The sequence below is a fragment of the Filicampus tigris genome, chromosome 8 (assembly GCF_054856515.1).
Source record: "Filicampus tigris isolate MCC_2025a chromosome 8, RoL_Ftig_1.0, whole genome shotgun sequence".
In the NCBI taxonomy this organism is placed as follows: Eukaryota; Metazoa; Chordata; class Actinopteri; order Syngnathiformes; family Syngnathidae; genus Filicampus; species Filicampus tigris.
In genome coordinates, this window is record NC_141224.1 from 14,379,106 (window position 1) to 14,401,956 (window position 22,851).

The following is a 22,851-nucleotide window of genomic DNA, read 5'->3' on the forward strand; positions in this document are numbered from 1 at the left end:
GAGTCCTTCTGTGTTTATCCAAACTGCCAAGCAGAGAGTTGCCGCAGGTAAAAGTCTGCTCCTTACACCTCAAAGTTACCTCACTTTACTGACATGGCATGACATATGTTTGCTGTTATAGTCATGTGCAAATGTCCTTCTGATGACCTTTTTCACAACAGTGATCTTGATATTGTAATCAAAAGACACAGATAGCAGCAATACACAAAAAATATAAGACCTATTTCCATTGAGCTTTATAGATGGGTATTGTAGGAGCCAAGGATGGGGTTCTAATCTTTCTGAGTGATCATGTCCTCGACATCATTCACTTTTCACTTTTGCTCTCCAAGTTCATGCCATCCATTATTAAACTGGACTACTACCACTTTTTTTCTTCACAACCACCCAATGAAGCCCCAATGTCACTTCATGTTAGGCCATGAAGAAAAAGATATTTTGCTGCCCTCACTCGAGGGGATAGAAACGAGTTAAAATAAACCCAGATCATTTGTCTGGCTAATCACGTTGATGTAAATGACCACTGTGGCTAAACATTGAAATTAGATGATGCACGACATCAGTCATCACTAAAGAATAACAGTACTGGTATGTATTTGTTAAGATTATACAGATTAGAAGTCTCACAGGACTAGTCAACAAGAGCTGGGCAAAATGAAAGCCTTGTGAATCCTTGTTGTGGACAGCAACCAAAATACTGTGTGTGCATCCCAGCAATTTGAGACCGCAAATGCAGAACAAACAAAGAGCAAACAGAGTAGAAAATATACTGGCATCATATCCAATTACAGCTAACAAACACATTCAGACCACAAACAAGCACAATCAACTCACAAAGCAACAAAGTCTGGAGTCGAGTTTGAAGGACTTGTCACGTGACATTAAAGCACTAAAATATCTTTTTTTGAACGATACCTTGTGGATTATGATTTTCATTACATTACTTGGGGTGAAAAATGAAATTGTGTAGGTGCCTTTAACAATTAAGGTTAATTGGTGTCCAGGTGGCACACACTCAAAGCAATTTGTGAAAATGTTTAAACATTGAAAATAAATTGAAAAAAAAATATGTATCCGTTTTTAAATAGAAATATTTTCAAAAGTATTTTACTCATGATCAAATACTATCAAATGTGTGTGTGGGGGGGGTTTCACTTTCTGTAGAAAATGCTGACATGCAAAAAAAAAATAATAATAATCAAAAGCTTAAAGCGGAAGTCAACCTAAACATATTTTTTTCAAGAATATGTTCCATGCAAGACCACTAGTTGAAACACAGCATTCTGATTAATATTGCGTTTGTGGAATATGAGTTAAGCAGTAAAATCCACCCCTTTTCGGCCATCTCAGGAGGGTGCACATTTTGTCACTTCTGTCGACTGAAAATGACACAACTGCTCAGGGCTCAGGTAATGACCAATCAGGGCTCAGCTTCAGAAAACAGGTCAGCCGCCCCAGCACCTTATCATACCGTCTTGTTTTAATTAATAACCTGATACTAAAAATAAAAAAATACAAACACATTTGCCATTGCAGCAATGAGAAGGTAGCCATAAGAAAGTGCTACTGTGAAAAGGTTAGCTGTTATACCATCATAGAAACTGCCACAATATGGCTTACTGCCATGTTGCAAATCGGTGAGTAGGAGAAACATATAGAAAATATGGTGTAATAAATTATTATCACACCTTACTTCACATATTGTACCTGTGCCAGCTTTTATGACTGTGGTGAGCACTGCATTGTAGTGTAACCGACAAGCTATATGAGGTGTTTTGACAGGGCCAGGTGCACCTTTTGATGCATTGTTCCCTTGGAGCATTCAGAGATGGCAAAGCCCCCAGATTCACAGCTACACAAATTCATGGGTGCTTCCACAATCATCGGAGCGAATTCCAACACCTTCACAGTCTCAGCTTCCCACACTCTACTCATACATATGACTCATTACTTATATGTCATACAGCTAAAGTTTTGAGGGACAGAAGCGACAGCACAATATTATTATTTAATTTGATTTGATTTATTATTCTCTGATTCTGTATTAACACAGACAAAGAAATAAACCAAAACAGTGAAATAATTAGCCGACCAGAGTTAATACTTGAACAAAATAAACTTAAATTTGACCTATATATAGAGAGAGACTATTGCATTCTTCTTTTTAAATGCTTTTCAGGGCCTTTGCTGCAGCCTCTTTAAATTTCATGTTAGTTCCTGGTGGATTATCACTTCAGTCTCCTCTTCCGGAGGTAAAATACATGCTCCATTGGGTTAAGGTCCGGTGAATGACTTGGCCAGTCTAAGACCTTTCACGTTCTCTCCCTGATTAAGTCCTTTGTTGTGTTGGAAGTATGTTTTGGCTCATTGTCTTGTTGAATGATGAAGGCTCTCTTGATTAAAAGTTCACACAATTTAAAATAATCTCTGTACATCAAAACATTTTGGATCAGAACCATGAAAAACTAACATCTGACTTAGTCTTGCATTCTGGCACCCCTGTTAGTGTTGTTTTCCTCATAGTAAGACATGTCTGTGTAAGGTAATTTTTAAAATCAGTGGTCCTCTACAGTATACAGACCTCAGGAGACATGAAATGCCAAACTACAAAGAGGCTGGCTTGTAACTTGTGACTGACAACTGAAGTTCTATGTCCCAGACTGACTTATTCTCATCAGAGTCATGGGTGAGTTGAGTATTTATCCAAGATGACTTTGGGCAAGGGTACATTGCAGGACTGGTCGCCAACCAATCACAGATCAACCATCATGGAATGGCGTTATGGCTGCCAAGAACGGTCAAAATCACGCCAATTCCACAACTAAAATCCTAAATTGGCACAAGTAAAATTGTTGATGCTGCCTACCTGAAGACTTTTAGTGGTAACATATTGGATAATCAAACACAAAAATGTCTCCAACCATAAGTGGTTCAGTATAAAAACATCCTCATCATTTGAGTAAATTTGATCTGAATAAGACTAGGGATCATACACGTCTGTTATTCACATTAATATAGAGCACATTTCTAAACGGACATCTGGCGTTTTCTTCCCGCACATGTTCAGAAAGTGAAACCTGTCTATCCCCAGAATACATGTGTGTTAGATCAGAAAATAAATGAACACCACTGCAACCCGACCACCAGCTGACCAGTTTAGAGATAGGGGTTAGGCTAAATATACATTCAAGCACATGTAAAACCAAGAGATAAAAATACAGTACCTAACATTTGAAATGTGAGGCCCATGGCAAAAGTCTCGAAAAAGCAATTTAGCGTGCTAATACCCAGCTCTTCTCTATATAGAAATAAATGACAGTGTTTTCTCATTAGTATTTAGGTCAGTCAAAGAGTATTGCTCTTTATATAGCTGAGATTATCTACAAATGAGAGTGATTATTTTAGTGATGCAGGGAGACCAAGTGACAAATTTAAGAAGTCATGTGATGAGAAAGAATAAGCTTTTAGATTTAACAAGTAGAGAAATGTGCAATAAATTTAGACTTTGGTGTTGGTCTGAACATATTGGTCAAGTCAGAAAACAAATAGGTTGGCATTTTTGTCTGCTGAAACAACAATTGTATGTGAAGAAAATTGTGTATACGGTGTTAAATTGTGTATGGCAAGATGATATCTTCTTTAGGGTTAGGCCTGGAGAATTGGTGTCATAATAAGCCATAGCATGTGAATATGCTATAATAACACACTCAATTTAAGGTGGGCTTTTATCTGGTACCAAATGGGTTGCATGTTGAAGAAGTATGAAATTCTATTCCAATAAGACTGCCTAAAAGCTTTTTGTTTCTGTTAATGGTACATTATACCCGAACCTTATGTTTGCCAAGTCAGGAAGTGACCATGTTCTTTTGTTGAGACAAACATCCGCAGAGATTCAAAACTTCTGCGGGGTGCTAATTTGTCACGCTCTGCACAACATGCTCAATATATCTGAGACTATTCAATCTCCTGCTGGCTCTTTGGGCTAATCATGAAGAGCAATGAAGATGGACAGAATGAAATGGATTCCTGCATTAAGTGGATGAGGCCCTCCTCACTATGGGATATACTTCACATATGGAGCTCTTTCTTCCCACATCCTTCAGAAACCCCCAAGCACGAGTGTGCCTCAAGCAAGGCCTGATCTTGGACTATCTCACCAGACTAATCAAAGAACTCCTCGTGTCCCTTCATCGAGTCTATTCACTCAGAATAACAACTAATGCTTTCTTCAGCTCGCCTCATTCTGCTGCACTACACTCCCTTTGTCATTCAATGCAATAGTGAGCCCGGGATGTGTGAGCTGACACTGGACTCCTTGCTCCCGCTTTCTGTGGACTCGACACTTTCCAAAGATAACACTAGCCAAAGATTTCCACTCACAAGCAGGCTGAAGCACTGCTGAGGCAGCCTTCCTGATGGGGAACAGACCAAAAACAGCTCAAGACATGTCCTACATGCAGACCCCAATCCATAGCAATGTATCAGCTATATGAGATTCTTAATTTATGCGTGTCAAAAGTGGGCACTACCCGGTGCTGCTATGTACTATTTGTAGTACCTGGTCAGCTTAAGGTCTGAACATGTGCCATATGGTTGAGATAAGCAACTGGTCACCTATTTCTCATTATCATGTCATTGTAACATCTGAGGGCGGCACGTGGTCGACTGGTTAGCACGTCCGCCTCATAGTTAAGAGGTCGTGGGTTCGATCGCAGCCCCCCGGCCTCCCTGTGTGGAGTTTGCATGTTCTCCCCGTGCCTGCGAGGGTTTTCTCCGGGTACTCCGGTTTCCTCCCACGTTCCAAAAATTAGACTCTAAATTGCCCCTAAGTGTGATTGTGAGCACGGATGTTTGTTTGTCTCTGTGTGCCCTGCGATTGGCTGGCAACCAATTCAGGGTGTCACCCGCCTACTGCCCGAAGACAGCTGGGATAGGCTCCAGCACGCCGCGACCCTTGTGAGGACAAGCGGTATAGATAATGGATGGATGGATGTAACATCTGATTAGAACAACATACAAGATAACATTTGTGTTTCCCTGTTGCTGTGCCTTAGCTCTGGATTCTGAATGAGGTATTACATGCACTTCACGGTCTCATCTTTGATACAGCAGTCTTGCTGCTCCTTTTTGATAAAACCTAAAATATTCACAGTGGCCAACAGCCACATGTCCACAAGTAAGTAAAGGAGGCCCCCTTTTCTTCCTCAAAAGCAGCCCTAGAGTTGAAACGACGTTTATGTCTCAACAACATACTAGCATCAGTGAAAAGGATGGGGTCCAATACAGAAGCAAGGTCCAAAGCAAATACATGTGCTCATCATATTGCAGGTCCTCCCATAATACCTGTTGCATGCAGACATATGTGTATGATATTTTCTATTAAGCAAAAAGTAAAATGAGAATTCCGGCTGGTGTCTGCAGCAGGAGCGAGCCAGCGTGGCCTGGCCGTGTGCAGTCACGCACCACATGACATCTTAGAGGGGGAACATTCCTCTGTGTATTTCACACTGCTTCAAAAAACCACCTTTCCCAATTTAGAAACAGAGGGCACAAAAAGTGGTTTGGTATAAAAATATTGAATCGGCAAATTAATACAAAATTAAACCATAAAAGACGACATATAAGAGATTTCCCAGACACGTAACGAAACGAGAATCTCTCATTTAAGAACTTTCCACAGGAAGGTAAGACTGAATTCCATTCCAGGTTACTCTTCGAGCTGTTCAAAGAGGGTCAGTTCATGTTTTAAAACACACACCACAGGGCTACTAAAATATTTGCTCTCCCGCAATGCTCTTAAATTCAACATCAAGTGGCAGGGGGCAGACAGGATCTGATGGCTTCAGTATTCAGTTGCAGTTTACAGGAGTTGTGACTGTGTCACTCGTCCATAAATCACTCAATGGTGACAGGAGGTGGTCCTCTTGTCACTTAGTCCACTTTTGCGCTCTAGACTCGGAGATGACAGCTTCCCTCCGTTGTCATCTCTGACTAAGAAGGGATTTAACCAGTCTCCCGGAACAATCACATAGTGGCCTGTGCCAAGCCACTTCATTCATCCATTGAGAGCAAGGCTCACCAACATAGTACCCACGGGTACGACCAGATGAGTAGCCTGCAGGCCTGTTCTAAAAATAGCTCACTAGTGATGTGACAGTGTGATATATTCAGAATGCTGTACAGTATAAGGTATGGCCATTTCAAAAATGCAATGACTTATATAGGGCTTTATAGAAATTAAGTGTTGCATATTGATATCTATGTTTCCTACCTTGTCAAATCATTGTTGATATTCATTGTGAGGTATCATTACCATAATCAGTGTCTTCACATAGATGAATATCATTCATGATTAGTAATACCAATCAAAGGTAAATTGAGCAAGTGTGCTATTTCAAAAGTGTGACTCAAGCTGGTGCTCTTTGCATGAATCAGTATCAAAGAAGTAGCTTTCAGTTTCGCAAAGGTTGGTAATGCCTCATTCAGAGGATAAGCGGCCGAGTACGCAGCCGTCAAAGTCAGATAGCGAGTGCGTACAAATGTGAGAAATTGCTTGACAAAACCTCTATTACCCCCATGTAGGCAACCCATGTGTAGGAGAGGATAGTATAATCCTGGTGAGCTGTGCAAGGGGTCCTCCAGGTTGCTCACATATTTAGATGGGGTTAACCTCAGTTGACCTTGTCTTCCGGATGTCTGAGAGACCCAAGATATAAAACCTGATATGATATATTATATATTACATTATATAAAGATATAAAACCTGAAGTATCGTCGACTCTACAATAAAACGACAACATTCAAGCCAATCCATTTACTATATTGTTTATCCTGTTCAGTGTGGCAAGAAGCGGGAGCCTATCAAGCTGACAGCGAGCCACAGGCAGCTACACTCTAGACGGGATGCCAGTCAATCACAGGGCATAGAGAAAAAAAAAGCATTTCATAAAAACACACCTTAATGTGACTAACTGTTATCAGACAAAACAGAAAAGTGCCAGAAAAGTAAATGTATACTTTCCAAGTCATCACTAAGTGTTGTAATGTTTTAAAGTGCTTAAGCAGACTTCATGACATGCCAACAGTTTCCATCCATAACAATGGCTTCCAATGACGAACAGAAAGCTTAAAGCTATGACTCAGCTTATTTTACTCTCAGCTTGTAAGGACAGGTACAGGCAAAAAATATATATGTTTACATTGGAATGTGTATATTGTCACAATGTGAGTCCCTCTAATTACGTGAATGTAAGGGGTTGACAGGAAAGTGAGGATGTGCAAACATTTTGCAATTATGTTGTTCTTTCTTATGATTACAATCATCAAATCAAACATATACAATGTAGTTTGAGTGTAAACAACTGATGCAGTATCTGCTCCAGTAAAGGAAAAAAGGAGTGTGTCTCAGCATGTCACATTGGCTCGCAAGGATTGGGGAAGGAGGCAGTCGGTGTCATATTCAATAGTTTGTAAGCTAAAGTAGCTGACTGCTGAAAACTATAGACTGTTACTAATAATGAACGACAAGTCAGAAAAAAGTCTTGGCATTATCGAGCCATGTAAGATTTCCAGGTGACGACAAGCAAATTGTACCGTGGATTTATGAACAATTCAAACAAAAAATCCTGCAGCAACACGCTCCACAAATCTTGTCAAACCTTTTACACCAAGACGTACTTTAGACGTACTTTATCACAGAGCTTTCCAAGTACCTCCATACTGACTACAATAAAATACAAGCAAGTACCCGGTAATAGCCCAAATAGTTCATCAAGAACAAGGTAATGTGTTTATTCTTAAAAAAGTATTTCTTATAAACAATATAAACTAAAATGTATTATTTTGTTAACCCTGTGACGCCAATTCGCATCAAACTAATTTCAGTTTTCTTTCATTTGGTATTTTGCTAGACTTTGCATAGGTAGAATTGGGCGTGAAGGGGTGCGCCGTTGTGGGATGTCTTTTCCCAAGCAATCCTAGCGGCATCCCTCATTTGCATCAGGGCAGTCGGAGGTACGCTGTGCTTGACATTGCAGAAACCGAAAGAGACTCGCTGGGGTCCATGGATGACACTGGAGAATAAAAAACTACAAGATCGGACCTAGACCCAGCATGAATATGACGATGTGCCCGTTTTTACGCAGAGCGCAAGCTACTTTCTGTGACTAAATTGTCAGATGAGTTGGGGATGATTGTGCCGATCGCTTTTATATGTTCACAGATTGAAGTGGACATTAGTATAGCTGTGTATATAAATTTTGGTGACTAAGGTCACCATCTTCAGATACCTTGCGACAACGGAATGTGACAAAGCAAGCCAGGAAACAATATTACAATGACTGCTTTTAATGATACAGTAATCCTTTAATGACATAGTCAGGCTGTGACGTACTACAAGCAGTCCCCGCCCACATATAATGGGCGGCATTAAAATTAATTAAAATTAATATCTCAGCCCCTGTAGCAGACAGAAACGTAATTCCAAAAGAATTTGGAATTAATATTATTATTATTATTATTTTTTTTTTTACTATTGTAATTGATGTATGTCTTTTATGATGTTGTGTTTGTGTTGTCCTACAATGCTGCTTGTTACGCCTTTTAAACTGCCCTTTGGGGACAAATAAAGTGTTTTGATTGATTGATTGATACCCTTGAAAACCTGAAATTTTCCCAGAAATTCAACACCTACAATATAATTCATATCTCAGCCCCTGTAGCAGAATTTGAGAGCTTAGATGTGGCTTTCATACAGACCCTAGTTTATCAAGCTGTACTGTTTCAATCGAAGAGGTAAAAATAAAGTAGTGCAAGAGAAACACTATTTTTAATTTAAAAAAATCGAGTGGTAACTACAATCCTCTATTCTCTTACAAAGACGTCGATATTGTCATTGTCTACAAACATACATCTTAACCATATATCACGTTCGACTGGTTCTACTGGTTCACAGTCCACAATCGCGTCATCTATATCACTGCCATTACTCATTTAAGAGCTCCCGCGACCGCGGGGTCTGCCATTATCACTCGAAAGAATTCTGGAACATCCTCTGCGGGTTTACGACACCGTCACCGCGTCACGTGTATATTCTGATGCATTTCAATGGTTAAGAGACTGAGAATTAAATAATAAATAGAAAATGACGTATATGCTCTCCCGGTTTTAAGGATAGAAAGACACAACAGCGCTCCCGGCTCTAGTGGTAGAAACGGGGTATGCGCTCAAGTCCTTAATGGGTTAATCAGTCAAGAGTGTGCGTGTTGCATGCGGCCCGCGGCCCGCCAGTTGCCCATCCCTGAGCTAAAGGTGTAATTAAGACCACACAACACAGATATTTTTTCCATGCAGGGCTCTCTTCCAGCACAGCTGCTCTTGCCTCTCTCAGTCAACTGCATTGAGCGACATAAGTGGAAAGTTGGCGCAAGTGTGGTACTGATACAACGTTCAAGATGACACAACAGAAAGCACCAAATGTTCACTTGTTGCATTCTTTGCAAAATAAGTCACATCCAAACATAATATGATGTGCATAATCAAACAGAGAAGCACAACAATGTGGTTACCTGTGTCAATGAACCCTGAAAGCAAAAGTACCAAAATGTGCAACTGGCAAACGTTAAAAAAATAAATAAAAAGTATGCCTCCAAATTCTCTATTTTCTGCTTAGTCAGTGTGCTATAAAGTTTATGATTCAATAATATCATTCCTTCCATTAACTATTTAGCAAGCACCTTTGAACAATACATACACAGAGTGCAAAGTCTAGCATAAAATTACGTGATCCGAATGTTCTCTATCCATTTGCTATTTCACTGGAGTCTATCCCAGCAGGTTTTAGGCGAAAGGTGAAGTACAACCTGGAGTGGACGTCAGTCGATCGCAGGTCAAATATAGACACAAAATCATTCACACTCACTCACTCGCTTCATGAATATAATGATGTGATTATATGAAGTTAGGACAGAGAATCCCACCATATGGAGATGTAGTATTTTTTTCCTTGACCACACACATATCTGCCAAGTTCAACTATTCCTTATAAGTGCTCTTCCACATGTCTTCTTCAGCGGCATGCATAGCCTACATTTTTGTAACCTGCAGTTGAGACAGAGCCATCCCTGCTTGCCCAGCAATGCTGAGCAGATTAAGTGTGCTATTGGCTGTTGCCCCCACAAAGCATCCCGCCTCCTCTCGTTCCGTCTATCTACAGGTATGGCTCTACAGGGATGCAGCACAGGAATGACCCATTTCGATGCAGTTCTGCATCTTTATTCTTTTGTCATTTTTGACATTGAGATTTTTTCAATGAAAATCTTGTGGATCCTAAAAAAAAAGTTTACAACTTAACGAGCTTGATGGAGGTCATCTCTCTACTGTGTGAAGTTCTAGTTTTCGAGGTCTGAGTGCTACGTATGCATTATAAACTTTAGGGGTTTTCACATTTTACTCTCCTGAAACCTCATTCGCCTCATGCTCTGTATGATGGGAAAAGAATGACAGCACTGGCAAGTAGTTGAGCGAATAACACTGAAAAGGATATTATGTTTCATTATAGGCTCTGCAATATAAATATTATTTATCCAACTCCTGGCTTGCACTTGAAACTTACATCACCTCTAAAAATAACAGCCATAGTTCTGTCTTGGCCTTGGGCATGTTTGCAGTTGATAAACCGAAACGAATACCTGGTATACCAAGTATTGTTGTAGAACTTCTAGAAAGAGGCAATAAAATTACTGTGGTGCCTCAAACCCATACACCCTAAAAGCTATAAAGCAGTCGCAGACAGCAGACTCCAGCATGGGTGGCAGTAATGCACACCAAAAGTTACTTGCCAACTGCTTATAACGACAGAAAAAGAAAACTCGGAGTCTAGTTTTATGGAGTATCCATCATTGCTGAGTATTTCAATGCTATGCCAGCTAAATAAAATGCTACACTGAGTCAGGAGACAGCCACCAACAGCTCCTGGGATGATTAAGCGCGGTGAAGACTGTGCCACTTGTAAGGAAGGCAGTGCATGTTAGCTGCTAGCGTTATACAAAAAGAAAATAGAGGGTGAGCAACTTCACAATTGTCCCACCACAGATCGTCTTTGACCGGATGTTCCACAGTATGGTTGATGTTAACAAACATCTGTTTTAACAAATCAGTGATTTTAACAGAAAACGAAACATAATTACGAAGGCAGCACACAAAATATGTAGATGAAAAATGGGATAAATATTTCACCTCAATGAATCCTTTCTCCCTGGATAGTTAATAAGGGTGAATGGTCGGAAAGAAACAAAGGTAATTTCCAGCTCATGAGTCTTTGGGGGCATTCCTGGGTTTTAAGGCATCCACGTTGGACTTGTGACAAGCCGTGCGAATAAGATGGTCACATCCTTCTAAACTTAAAAATGTGGCAGTTTTTCCAGCTGATGTCAGGCTCAACATTGGCTCAATCTCAGCACGTAAATGTGACAAAAATCCAATAAATCCCCTTTGGAAGCCAAACAGCAATGTAAATGATTCAAAGCTAGCCAGCTGAGGCAACACCACTTGATCCAAAGCGAGAGAAGAAATAACAGCCATGCTTCACATAAGACCGCATGAATGACTGTAGTGTTACGACAAACAGAAAATATGTTTTTGGTCTTATTAGGCTTATTGTCTTGATCGACGCAGAGCGCGAAACTGACGTTTCCTTCCAACGTGGCCAGCATCAAAGCTGGAGGAAAGAAAAGTGAGGTAGGATGTGTAATAGAAATCAGTGTCACACTGGGATTTGGCTGAAGGCCAGTTGCATACTGAACTAGCCATCAGGGTTTTTACTATACTGGTACTCTATACAGCCAGCCATAAATCCTGATGCAAAATTCAAGCATGACGGATAATAAATCTTTTAAAGCTACATTTTTGCTGTGGTCTACCATCATGGATACCATAAATACAGTACTGTACCAGAATTGGTCAGATAAAGAGTAAAGCTACTGACACAATTAGAAAAGAGTTTTTCTCTTTAAGCAATGCTTTCATGCATCTGCATCACAGCCCAAAAAGGCTGTGATATAAAGTTATATCCATACGCTATTGTGACAGCTTTGTAAAAGCTCGGCATGATTTGCCACCACATTGGAAGCTTGTTTGCATAGTCAATTGAATGTTTAGAAATCGTTATTTTCCAGTGCTACTACATATTATCCTCACATGAAGGATGTTGCGAGTGGGTGGACACTGGTTGCTTGCAGAAGCACTCAAGCCTTCGCTCAATAACACCACAAACCCTGACATTAAAATACAATAAACTATATTCTGCAGAATTAAAATACACGTTGGTTGAAGCAAAACAAACCACTCTGATGTTCTTGCCAGTGAGCGGACAGTTGTTTAAAGCCTGTGGCCGCTGAGGTTACACACCTGTCCAATTCAACATGGAATGAGACAGTCCCACTGCTGCGCCTTTTCCCAGCATGCTCTGCTTCGCTTGGTCGCCGCTCTGTGCCATCCCACCCGTGTGTCATGATCGCGGGTTACTTTAAGCAGCTGTAGTCAGCTTTATAGTCAGTTGCACATGTGATTGGCAGCCATGGTTTAGAGTAGGTTATTCTGAGGCAATTCAAAACATATTGTACAATGTTTGAACAGAGTGGAGTGGAGATGTTTTGCTGCTGGAGAGTGGGTGGGGCTACAGCCGGTAGAATGAAGTTGGCAGACATGGTGATTTGCTCTCTGTGGTTGATTGATGAATGAATGATATTGCTGATAGTTAGGGTTGTGCATGAATTGGTGGTTTGGCTGTTAAAAACTAACGATAAGAGTTTTGGGATTCAAGTCCAAACAGGCCTACGTATCACTTTCTGCTCATAAAGGAATTTAAAACTGGAATTGGAAAAATACAGAAGGTGGACTTTCACAAAATAGCGAGGATTACGCATAGAAGATGAATCACTTATTTACTAATATTATCACCATATACCTGTATATCTTCTTTCTTTAATTCATTACAAAATTGTCAACTATCAACTGTCTTGTTGCTACGACAATTTACATGGCTAACACATCTATCGCCATTCTGTCTACATGCCTTACGATGGAAACAAAAACCAGATCAAGATTCAGGGCCGACCGATTAAAACGATACTGTGGTGAAGTGAACCCAAATGCTCGGTGCAAATGTATCTTAAGTTGTCCGAAATGTTGACAACCTTCTCACTGGGTGAGTCTGCTTGTTCACCCCCTCCTGTCCACAGTGAAGGAACTAAAACCCCTCTTTGGAGGGAAATGTAGACAGCTCTCTTCTCTTTGGATGGGTGAGGAACAGTGCTGAGGGGCCTTTCAACTGGAACCAGATGGCTTCTTAAAACCCGCATGCCTTTGTACAAAGTATGAGTGTGTGAGAACATGAGCATGTGATTGTCCTTAGACAAATCACTGTTGTAGTTGTCCTGGCCTTGTACTGTATGCGAAACTGCATTTAAAAAAAAAAAAAGCCCAAAATGTAGACCTATTTTTCCACAAAGATAAAATGTTTTTGTTCCAAGGGCACTGGGACAACAGGGAAAACAATCTTCTGCACTGCAGTTTAAAGAAGAAGCACACACCAAGGCTGTGCTGTTATCGCACAGCACGGGGCTGTTGGGCTGTTGGGCTAATGGCCAAATGGACAGAATACAAAAACAGTGGAGGGAAAAAGTGTGAGGTGAGTGATACGAGCGATCCCTCCACTGATTTGAGGATCAAGACTTGGTTCACTCTCCCGTCGCTCTGAGACGTTGGCTGCCTCACATTTCCCCTCTCTGGCACTAAGCTGTTTGGGTTGGCTTCCCAGGGTGACTGTAATCCCATTTTGGGTCTCTTGGAGTGAAGTCGAAGAGATAGACCATTTCATCTTCCACTGAGTCCCCGAGGTGCCATGTGATATGCGTGTTTTGAACTATTGTGTGCCTGCTGGCTTGCGTGCTCTGGTCGCAGAAACAAGGAGAGAAATTTGATGAGACTACCTGATAAAAATGGCAAAAACAACAAAAGAAGTTACGCAATATCAACCTCACCTTTAAACTCGCTGAAAATATGTACATGAACAGCACAGCAGAGATGTCATAAATTCTTGTCGTATTAAATAACCAATTATGTTGTAGTAAATCAAATAAATAAATGTTACCGTGAAATCAGTTACAATTAGCGGTCTTGGTCCCAATCAAAACAAGTTCCAATTTTTCAAAATGAACTTGTTTTTTATGGGCATCTTCACAGCTGGTGCTGTCTTTTTAGGTGCCCACAAGATCAACAAACTTAGCACCGGTCTGGCACCGCGTGTGGAAAACACTGGTTCTTCGCCTCTAGAGTCAATTGCCTGACATTATCCTAAACCGGACTTTAAAACAAATCGTAACCTTAAAAACAAATCTTCACCCTCAAAGCCCTTTGAAGCGGCGCTGTTGACGTCATATAAAATGACTCCAAATTTCCTCACCAGAGTGGTTCAGAACTTAAATTGGTTACATATAATCATGCACATAAACAAACCATTAAAAGGCATGAAAACGGCCACATTTCACAGTATGCAAAGATTCTGTCAGATGCAAGTAACTGTCTAAATGGCTTGCAGGAAAATAATAAAAGAAAATGCACGACTCATTGAAGTCCATTTTTAGCGTCATTGTTAGCTGGAGTTTCCAGTTGTCAACATGAAGATCAAAACTAACAAACTGACAAAATTATAGTCTGGAGAGCAACCCGAATCATCAGCAGCCACAATGAATCATGTCTTGAGCTGGGATTATAAGAGGTTGTAAAAGACAAGTCAGATAATCCACTACGAATGTGTCGCCTCTGATTACGGATGTCGCTCTTCGGTCGGGATCAGCATGTTGGCAGAGAAAGCTGCACTTAAAGAGAGAATGTTAACACATTCAGCTTTGATATGCATTGCTTTTTTTACACGCCAGTTAAACCATCATTGAGACTGGAGGTGGGCAAACATTTGTGCTCAAGGGCCACGTTAGATTTTTTAAAGTGGACAGATGGGCCGGATGTAAAGTTAGTTGCTGCGAAGTGGGCACCCGGAGACCACCTTCCAGCCCCGATCGTGCAGATGGCAACAAATGCAACAAATACGATAAGACTTTTGCTCGGTGGGCTATCTTGAAGAACAGAGAGGGTCGTATGTGGCTCCTGTACTGTACTTGCCCAACACTTATTTAGCACAATGATTAATATCTGTATAATGAACACATCGGTCTGTATGACCACAATTCATTCTAATTTCATTTTAATGTCTTTTTGGAACATTTTTCATTCTTCATTTCTGATGCATATTTAAGAACTATTCCTGTAGGCGCGGGTTCATATTAGGAGGATATTGATCCAGCTTGTATGATGTGAATCTTCAATCTGTATTATCTATGTGCTGGGTTCTCACTATGGAAGCCTACTAGTCGCCATGGCAACTTAGAGTTTAATGTGATTCATTTGGGATTTGTTTTCACAAAATAACTGCTGCATTAAAAAACGCATGCTAAGGAAATTGCAGACGGAGACAGACTTTTTCAAAACAAAGAGACCATTTCACCATACAATAACAAATTATTGCAGCCATAGTGGATCTATAAAAGGAAGTTTAATACATCATTATCTCTTCAGGTGATCACTTTCCTCCTTGCACCGGCTTTGTTGTAAAAATGTCCGCCAGGTCCCTGCAGAGCCCTAGTTGTTGGAGACTACTCTACGTGGGTGATAATGGTAGTGAGTAGTGACTACATAAGGCTGGATTAGGTCTTCCTGTGGTTTATGATACATTCAAACAGCCACCTCATTGCGAAGTCAAATTATAGAAATCTAGAGTGGATGTTTAAAAAAAAAAGGCATTACTGGAATGCAAGTGAGATTGTTTCAATAGTGCCTGTGAGAGCATTTCATTAGTAATGTGAGAGTGCTTCAATAGTGTGTGAGAGTGTTTCAGTTGTGATGGTGCGAGTGTGAGAGCATTTCAGGTGTGTGTGTGAAAGTGTTTCAGGAGTGGTAGTGAGAGTGTTTCAGGAGTTCGTGAGTTTCAGAAAAGTGTTTTAGTAGTGAGCGCGAGAATGTTTCATTTGGTTATGAGAGTGTTTCAGTAGGGCATGAGAGAGCATTTCAGTTGTGAAAGTGAGAGAGTATTTCAGAAGTGTGTGAGCGCATTGCAGTTGTCTGTGTTTGACAGCATTTCAGTAGCGAATAGATAGATAGATAGATAGATAGATAGATAGATAGATAGATAGATAGATAGATAGATAGATAGATAGATAGATAGATAGATAGATAGATAGATAGATGGATAGATGGATAGATAGATAGATAGATAGATGGATAGAATGATAGATAGATAGATATTTCTAAACACATATATACATATACATTGCCTTCAGCAAACCAACAGCTTTTGTCTTACAAAAACTCAAAGAACTGAAGAATGATCTCCTGTGTTGAGGCGGAAAATCACCTTGTAATTCTGCACTCACGGGGCTTCAGGGTAAACCCTCTAGTCAGATAAAATCAGGCTCAAATGTCTGGACAAGTTACAGTAACAGTGACCACCTTGGCTGGAAGAAATAAATCAGCTAGCCTCACGAGTAGTCTCAGGGCAGGACTGGGGAAGGGCAACAGGTGGTTGTCAACTTAAAGAGAAAGACGGTCATCATCCACTTAGGGAAGAACGGCAAGTCTGTCTGCCTCTCTGCAGGCTGCGCTAAGCTCAGCCGAGCAACAGCAGGAGGACAGAATAAGGCTCTGTGGAACAATTTCACAATTAAAAAACACCTATGGTATCCAAGTCAACAAGTTATCATGACAATTTAGTCGGTATATGAAAGCTTAAGTGTTAAATCAGATTTGTACTGGCTGTACTATCTTAGCGTAGCATGTATGTCAGTCACTATTGCAAGGTATACAACAAAAGAGGCACAATGTACAAACATGGCTTGCATACAAAGGTTTGTGTGCTTGAGAATTTCATAGGACTCTTAAAACTGCTGGGTTAAAAGCAAGCCAAATTGGATGAAACCGTTAACCCAGCGCTGGGTCCAAAAGCGAGATACAGTGCCGGGTTATTTATACCCCGCGCATTGGGTTGAGGATTTGACCCAGCACATTGACCCAACAAAGGCTAGTTACCCATACTGAGAAGTTATAGCTACCAAGAAATTGGTTACCAGGTTATTACATAGCTGTGGTTAAAAACAATACTGATTTTGAGACCAACTTTCTCTAAGAAGAAGAAAAGGCAACTTTTACCTGTCAAGGGTCACCACAATAAGTTTTTACGGTAATTTTTATACAGGCTAAAAAGCATCGGTGGCTGGGAATTGGCATATAGTGTAAAAGTTCTTCCCTACAGACCCACCTGGATGTTACCATCAATTGGGATTTGAATCCCAATGCCCATGTCCAAGGTTAGCGCCTTAGTGGTACTACCTACTGAGCCACTCAGCCACCAAAAAAGTTTTGTAAGGATGTTACATTGAATTTAATTCAATACACCTGTCCAAAATGATGACCGGCTTCAGCCCAAATTTAATCTTTAACCCAGTCTGCTAGGACAAAATAACAATGAACCCAACTTCTGGTGAAAGTAACCCAATCTGCTGAAAATCAACAGCTACCCAAAGAGTGCACGGAAAACAACCCAGCATTTTTTCATGTGAAGGATCCATTTGAGTTTCCTCTCTATTAGAGGTCATGTCCAAGTAAGGCAAACAAATCACCAGAATACTTTGACACAGTAACAACTAGTTCCCAGACCACAGTGGCTCTGTTTACTTTAATCCATGCAGCCATCCAGTTTCTGTACTGTTTGTCCTCATTAGAATCGCATGTGAGCTGGAGCCTATCTGACTCAGACTGGCCACCAGTAAGTCGGGGGGCACTTACAACCATTCATACAACATACACGTTTTTGGAATATGGAATGAGAAACTTCCCGTCCTATGCTAACTAATAGGTCACCTTGCTGCACTACTTCAGACAACTTCCCTAGGTATAAAAAAAATCAAAAAATGCACATCAAAATTCAGCATATGTGTGTTCTTCCAAGTTTTCTGTTGTAAATGAGTAAATAAGTGAAATAATCTGTGAAACAGAAGCATGTGCCAAACTGTGACTAACTTTATATCATTAAAAGCTTAAGCAGCTGCTGATATGTTCATTGCGTGTGTGCATGTGTGTAGGTATATCACAAGCTGGCAAGTCTGCATGTGTTTTCACTCAGTTGTTTGAGCAAGGTCCCTCCCATTATTCAGACACCCGGAGACCCAATAAAACAAAGTGACAGAACACAGTAAGTTTAAAAAGAAAATGTTTTCAATCTGTGCCCTGCGCCAGAGTGCAGTTTTGCAGAGTGTCGCTGAAATGCTGCTAATTTGCACTCAAATTAAGATGCAAGCTGTTTCCCAAAGGCTGCCACTGTGCATTGTATGCAACAGCAATAAAACAAGCTGCTGGTAATGGAGGCGGTAATGGAAGCTCATACCACACAAGTGATGCAGCACAAATTTCACGATTATAGAGTGATAAATGTGCAGTTTAAGTTTGCAGCGTAAGTTTACAGTACTCACCGATGCAAGCGTGGACTCTGACTGACAGCTGCGTTCGAAGTATGAGGTTGTGTTTTCTGCCTCTCCTGAAAAGAATAAAAATACAAATCCGTGTTCATTAAGACAGAAATAGAATGAATAAATCAAAATACATCATCTGTAAAGCTGTACTAATAAGAAAATAGAGCAGCTTCAATGGGAACGGTAAAACCAAAAACAAAGATTGCATTTAAACCTCTTATTTTTTCAGCTGCTCGAAAACAAAAAGAAGCAGGGCAAGCGGTACAACAAGGAAAAGGTCTCCATGGGTGAAAATGAAGGATGGGAGCAGCCCACGGGTCAACTCCGCCCACAGTGTTAATGGAGACATGCAAAGACTCGATCACCATCCTGTCAACAGCTTACAATGTCTGAGTGACAATCAAAGAGAAAGATGCCAGCAGTTCACCACAATACTATTCAGTTCTCCTCTCAAAAGCCTACTCTGGGATTTATGTCTGAGGTTTCCTGTAAGTTGGTGTTTTAGAAGGATATGGCCTGGTGGGTCTACGTATAGGGGGAAAAAAAAATACATCAAACAAAAACAGACAATTCAATATGTTACTGACATCAATACTTCCACCAATCAATGAGATTAATGATTTATGTCATGGCTCCCTTACTTGTAGATGCTTCCTAAAGTTTCAAACATAGAGCAGACGGTTGAAAAATTGTGCGTGTACAATTGAAAAGTTGTGGACTTAAAGCGGAAGTCAACCCAAACATATTTTTTTTCAAGAATATGTTCCCAGCAGGCCCACTAGTTGAAACACAGAATTCTGATTAATTTCTCATTTGTGCAATGTAAATTAAGCAGCAAAATCCACCCGTTTTTGTCCATGTCAGGGGCGGCCATTTTGACACTTGCCGTCGACTGAAAATAACATCACAGTTGCTCAGGGCTTAGGTAACGACCAATCACGGCTCAACTGTTTTCTGATGTTGAGCCATGATCGAAGGCGCATAGAACAGGTTTTAGGAAAGATGTTTTTCAGGTTGACTTTCCCTTTTAAAAAAGATAAAAAACAAGAACATAAATAGAGGGAGATGAGTCATTACGTCAAACTCTACTTAACACACTAATTCATCTGAGAGACACGAACATATTTCAGTGCTGGCTGCTGTTTTGGTTAGCAACAGAGTAAGCCACAGAGTCCAAATAGCTGACCAGTTAACCACTAATGTGTCTTGAGATACTACAGTTCAGTTGCTGACCCTTCATTTCATAATGGGAAGAGGGAGGCTTCTGTTTGAGTTAATTTCTTTATTAACTGAGGCACAGTGGCACAACAGTGATTCTTAACCACTGTGAAATAATCCAATTTAACCTAAACCTGTCTGAAAATTTACTACGAATAATGTAACTTTGTTCATTTCTCTATGTATGCCAGTGATGTATAATGACAGGCAGAACAATGCCATTCAGTAAACGGAGCAAGTCATGTCTTCTTGTGAGTAAGTCTTGTATACTTTTTGTGACATTTTTGTTTGGTGCTCTGCCATGACATTTTCGTTCAATTAAAAAATGTGCTTTTTCCCTATACAACGTTGAGAAGAGAGCACCACTATTTAATGAAATGTTTAAATAGTTTGCTGCATTCATAACTCAAAAACTACTTGACTGTTTTCCAATTTCGTGTAGCACAGGGCAAGTAAGACAACTTTTTGAGTGTGTATTCACACAGTGGATGCAGGATTCTTGATCAATGTGAAAGATGCAAAATATGATGCATTTTAAAATGAAAGCGGTTTTCCCCACTATCACACACATAACGTGTCACCTTCTTTGACAGAAAGTCCTGCACCCATCTGAATAACAAATTGAGGCTTTATCATTTCCATTACAAACAAATCATGCAAACAAGCCCGGAAAACGCAACTACGGTGAACAACACGGCAGATACAGTTACTAACACCACCAAATCAGCTCTGACAAATAGGCTTTTATGCTCCCTGCTCAAAGGCTGTGAGAAACCTCTGACTGGCACCGCACCAAGCAGAAGTCTGTTCGTGACACTCAAACAGCAGTGGGCCTGACAGTAGAAAAAGACTCAGCTCAGAGGGCAAATCACAAGTACTGCCTCGCTCTAAACAAGCATTAATACTGCTCAGCGCATCCAAGCCGACATCTTTCCTGCTCCAGTCAGTGGGAGACTGGACCCAGCGTGCACATGAGCAGATTACGCAGCGGGGGTCGTCCGCACACTGCCGCCATTTAGCAAATATAATAGCAAGCAACAGGCAGACGTGAGACAGGAGCAACATCTGTCAACACGGCTGCCGAGATGATACGGCAAACAGGAACTTCATCCAAAAGGGTAACCAGAACCCTTTAGTGCCAAACGTCTGCTTTCTGTCGGCTTCACTGCAACAGTATCCCTTTACTGCACCTGAGGCTATACAGGCCAGCGTGCTCATTATCAAATTAAACAAACATGCATGGAATAGAAGAGAGGCCCGCCCCTTCCCCAATTAAATATGAAAACTGGGCACTCCAACAAAGAACAGGGCATGCGTGTAGAAGTGAAGCTGCAGAAGTAATCCTTGTGATGAACTTCATGTGGTACCTAATAAACTTGATGTTTGCTTCTTGATCCAACATTCTTCTATGCATGCCCAGGTGATGGCTGATCACGCCAAGTCCAATTAAACATAACAGTCATTTCTGAGAGGTCACCAGTCTGAAAAATGGTTATTGACTCCAACCGACTGGGATTTTTAATACTGCGAAAATGATCGTTAGTTTTATTACGTGACTCATTTGACATAAACGTTAAATATAACATACAGCAAACTGTGGACACATAAGGGGTTCATTAAAGTGAATTTTGCGTGGAAAAGAACCAAGTGGCAGAGACGCTAATTACAATTCTGGTAACATGACATCCCGGGGGCGGCATGGCTAAGTGTTAGAGTGGTCGTCTCCCAACCCAGAGGTTGTGGGTTCGATCCCCGTTTTTTGTGACTGTGTCAAAGTATCCTTGAGCAAGATACCGAACCCCCAGTTGCTCCTGATGCTGCGTCATCAGTAGATAAGGTAAGGTGAGGTACAGTGTGAAGCGCTTTGCGCACCAAAGGTAGTAAAGCGCTATACAAGTGACAGCCCATTTACCATTTATCCCTACGAAATGACCTACCAGGAATCCTGAGTGTGAAGAATCTGGTTGAGGGGCAGTTTGCACAGTGGGGAAGATGCCTCTTAAACCACTGACCAGGCATGTACACTGTATTTGAGAACACACAAAACAATGACTACGCTGCACTGCACTGTTAACAATACCTTTAAACAGCCCTGCACATAAAGCAGCCAAGTGGTATTTTATTTCCTCCCTTGATGTTTAAGTTTCATGAGAGTGCATTCATTCTCCTCCTTCAAATGAAATCTAATGCGCACTTGAGTCCATCTACGATGTCCAAGTGGGTCAAGACAAAATGAAAAACAGTGAAAGCAGAGCAGTCTTAAGAGAGTTGAAAGAACGTGACACGAAACTTGCCGCCTTCACAACAATTGGAGTTTAATATGCTTGACTCATAACAGCTTGTCCAAAATATCCACAACACTCAATCATTCCAATAAGGGCAATCAAAAAAGCTGCCTTAGATATATTTTAGATTGTACATGTACAGTATGTGGTCGAGTCACGACCTGCTACAAACATGTACCTTTCTTGCTTTGACTCCTGCTAGGCAGTGTGAGCACCGTATTATTTTTTTTTAGCTTGGGCACACTTCAAATGAGATTGTTTTAGAAGTATGAGTTCTCCATGCCGTGTTTAAAGGGAAAGACGAATCTGAAAAATGATTATAATATGTTCTATCTGCCTTCACAAGTCTAAACAGGCATCCTGATTAATATTGCGTTTGTGGAGTATGAGTTAAGCAGCAAGATTCACCCCTTTTTAGCCATTTTAGCGAGCGGCCATTTTGTCACTCCTCTCGACTGAAAATGACATCCCAGTTGCTCAGGGCTCAGGTAATGACCTATCCTGTTTTTTCATGATTGGTCATCAGCAGAGCCCTGAGCAACTGTGATGTCATTTTCAGTCGACAGAAAATGACAAAATGGCCGCCACCTGAGATAAAAAGGGGTGGATTTCACAGCTTAACTCATATTCCACAAACGCAATATTCATCAGAATACCATGTTTGAACGATTGGGCCTGCGTAGAACATATTCTTGTGAAGAACATTTTTGGTTTGACTTTCTATATTGCTGCCTAGCATGATTGAACGAAGCATGCTTCAGCGCAGTTTGATC

General features: G+C 40.8%; 1 protein-coding gene across 2 annotated transcripts in view; it reads right to left on the minus strand.

The window, feature by feature from the left end:
• fhod3b (formin homology 2 domain containing 3b) overlaps nucleotides 1–22,851 on the minus strand; it is a 94,499-nt gene that overhangs the window by 60,602 nt on the left and 11,046 nt on the right. For both annotated transcript variants that reach the window (XM_086039427.1, XM_086039424.1), the window contains exon 3: nucleotides 18,576–18,640. In XM_086039427.1, coding sequence (XP_085895553.1) covers nucleotides 18,576–18,640 — 65 coding nt within the window. The remainder of the gene's footprint in view (nucleotides 1–18,575; nucleotides 18,641–22,851) is intronic.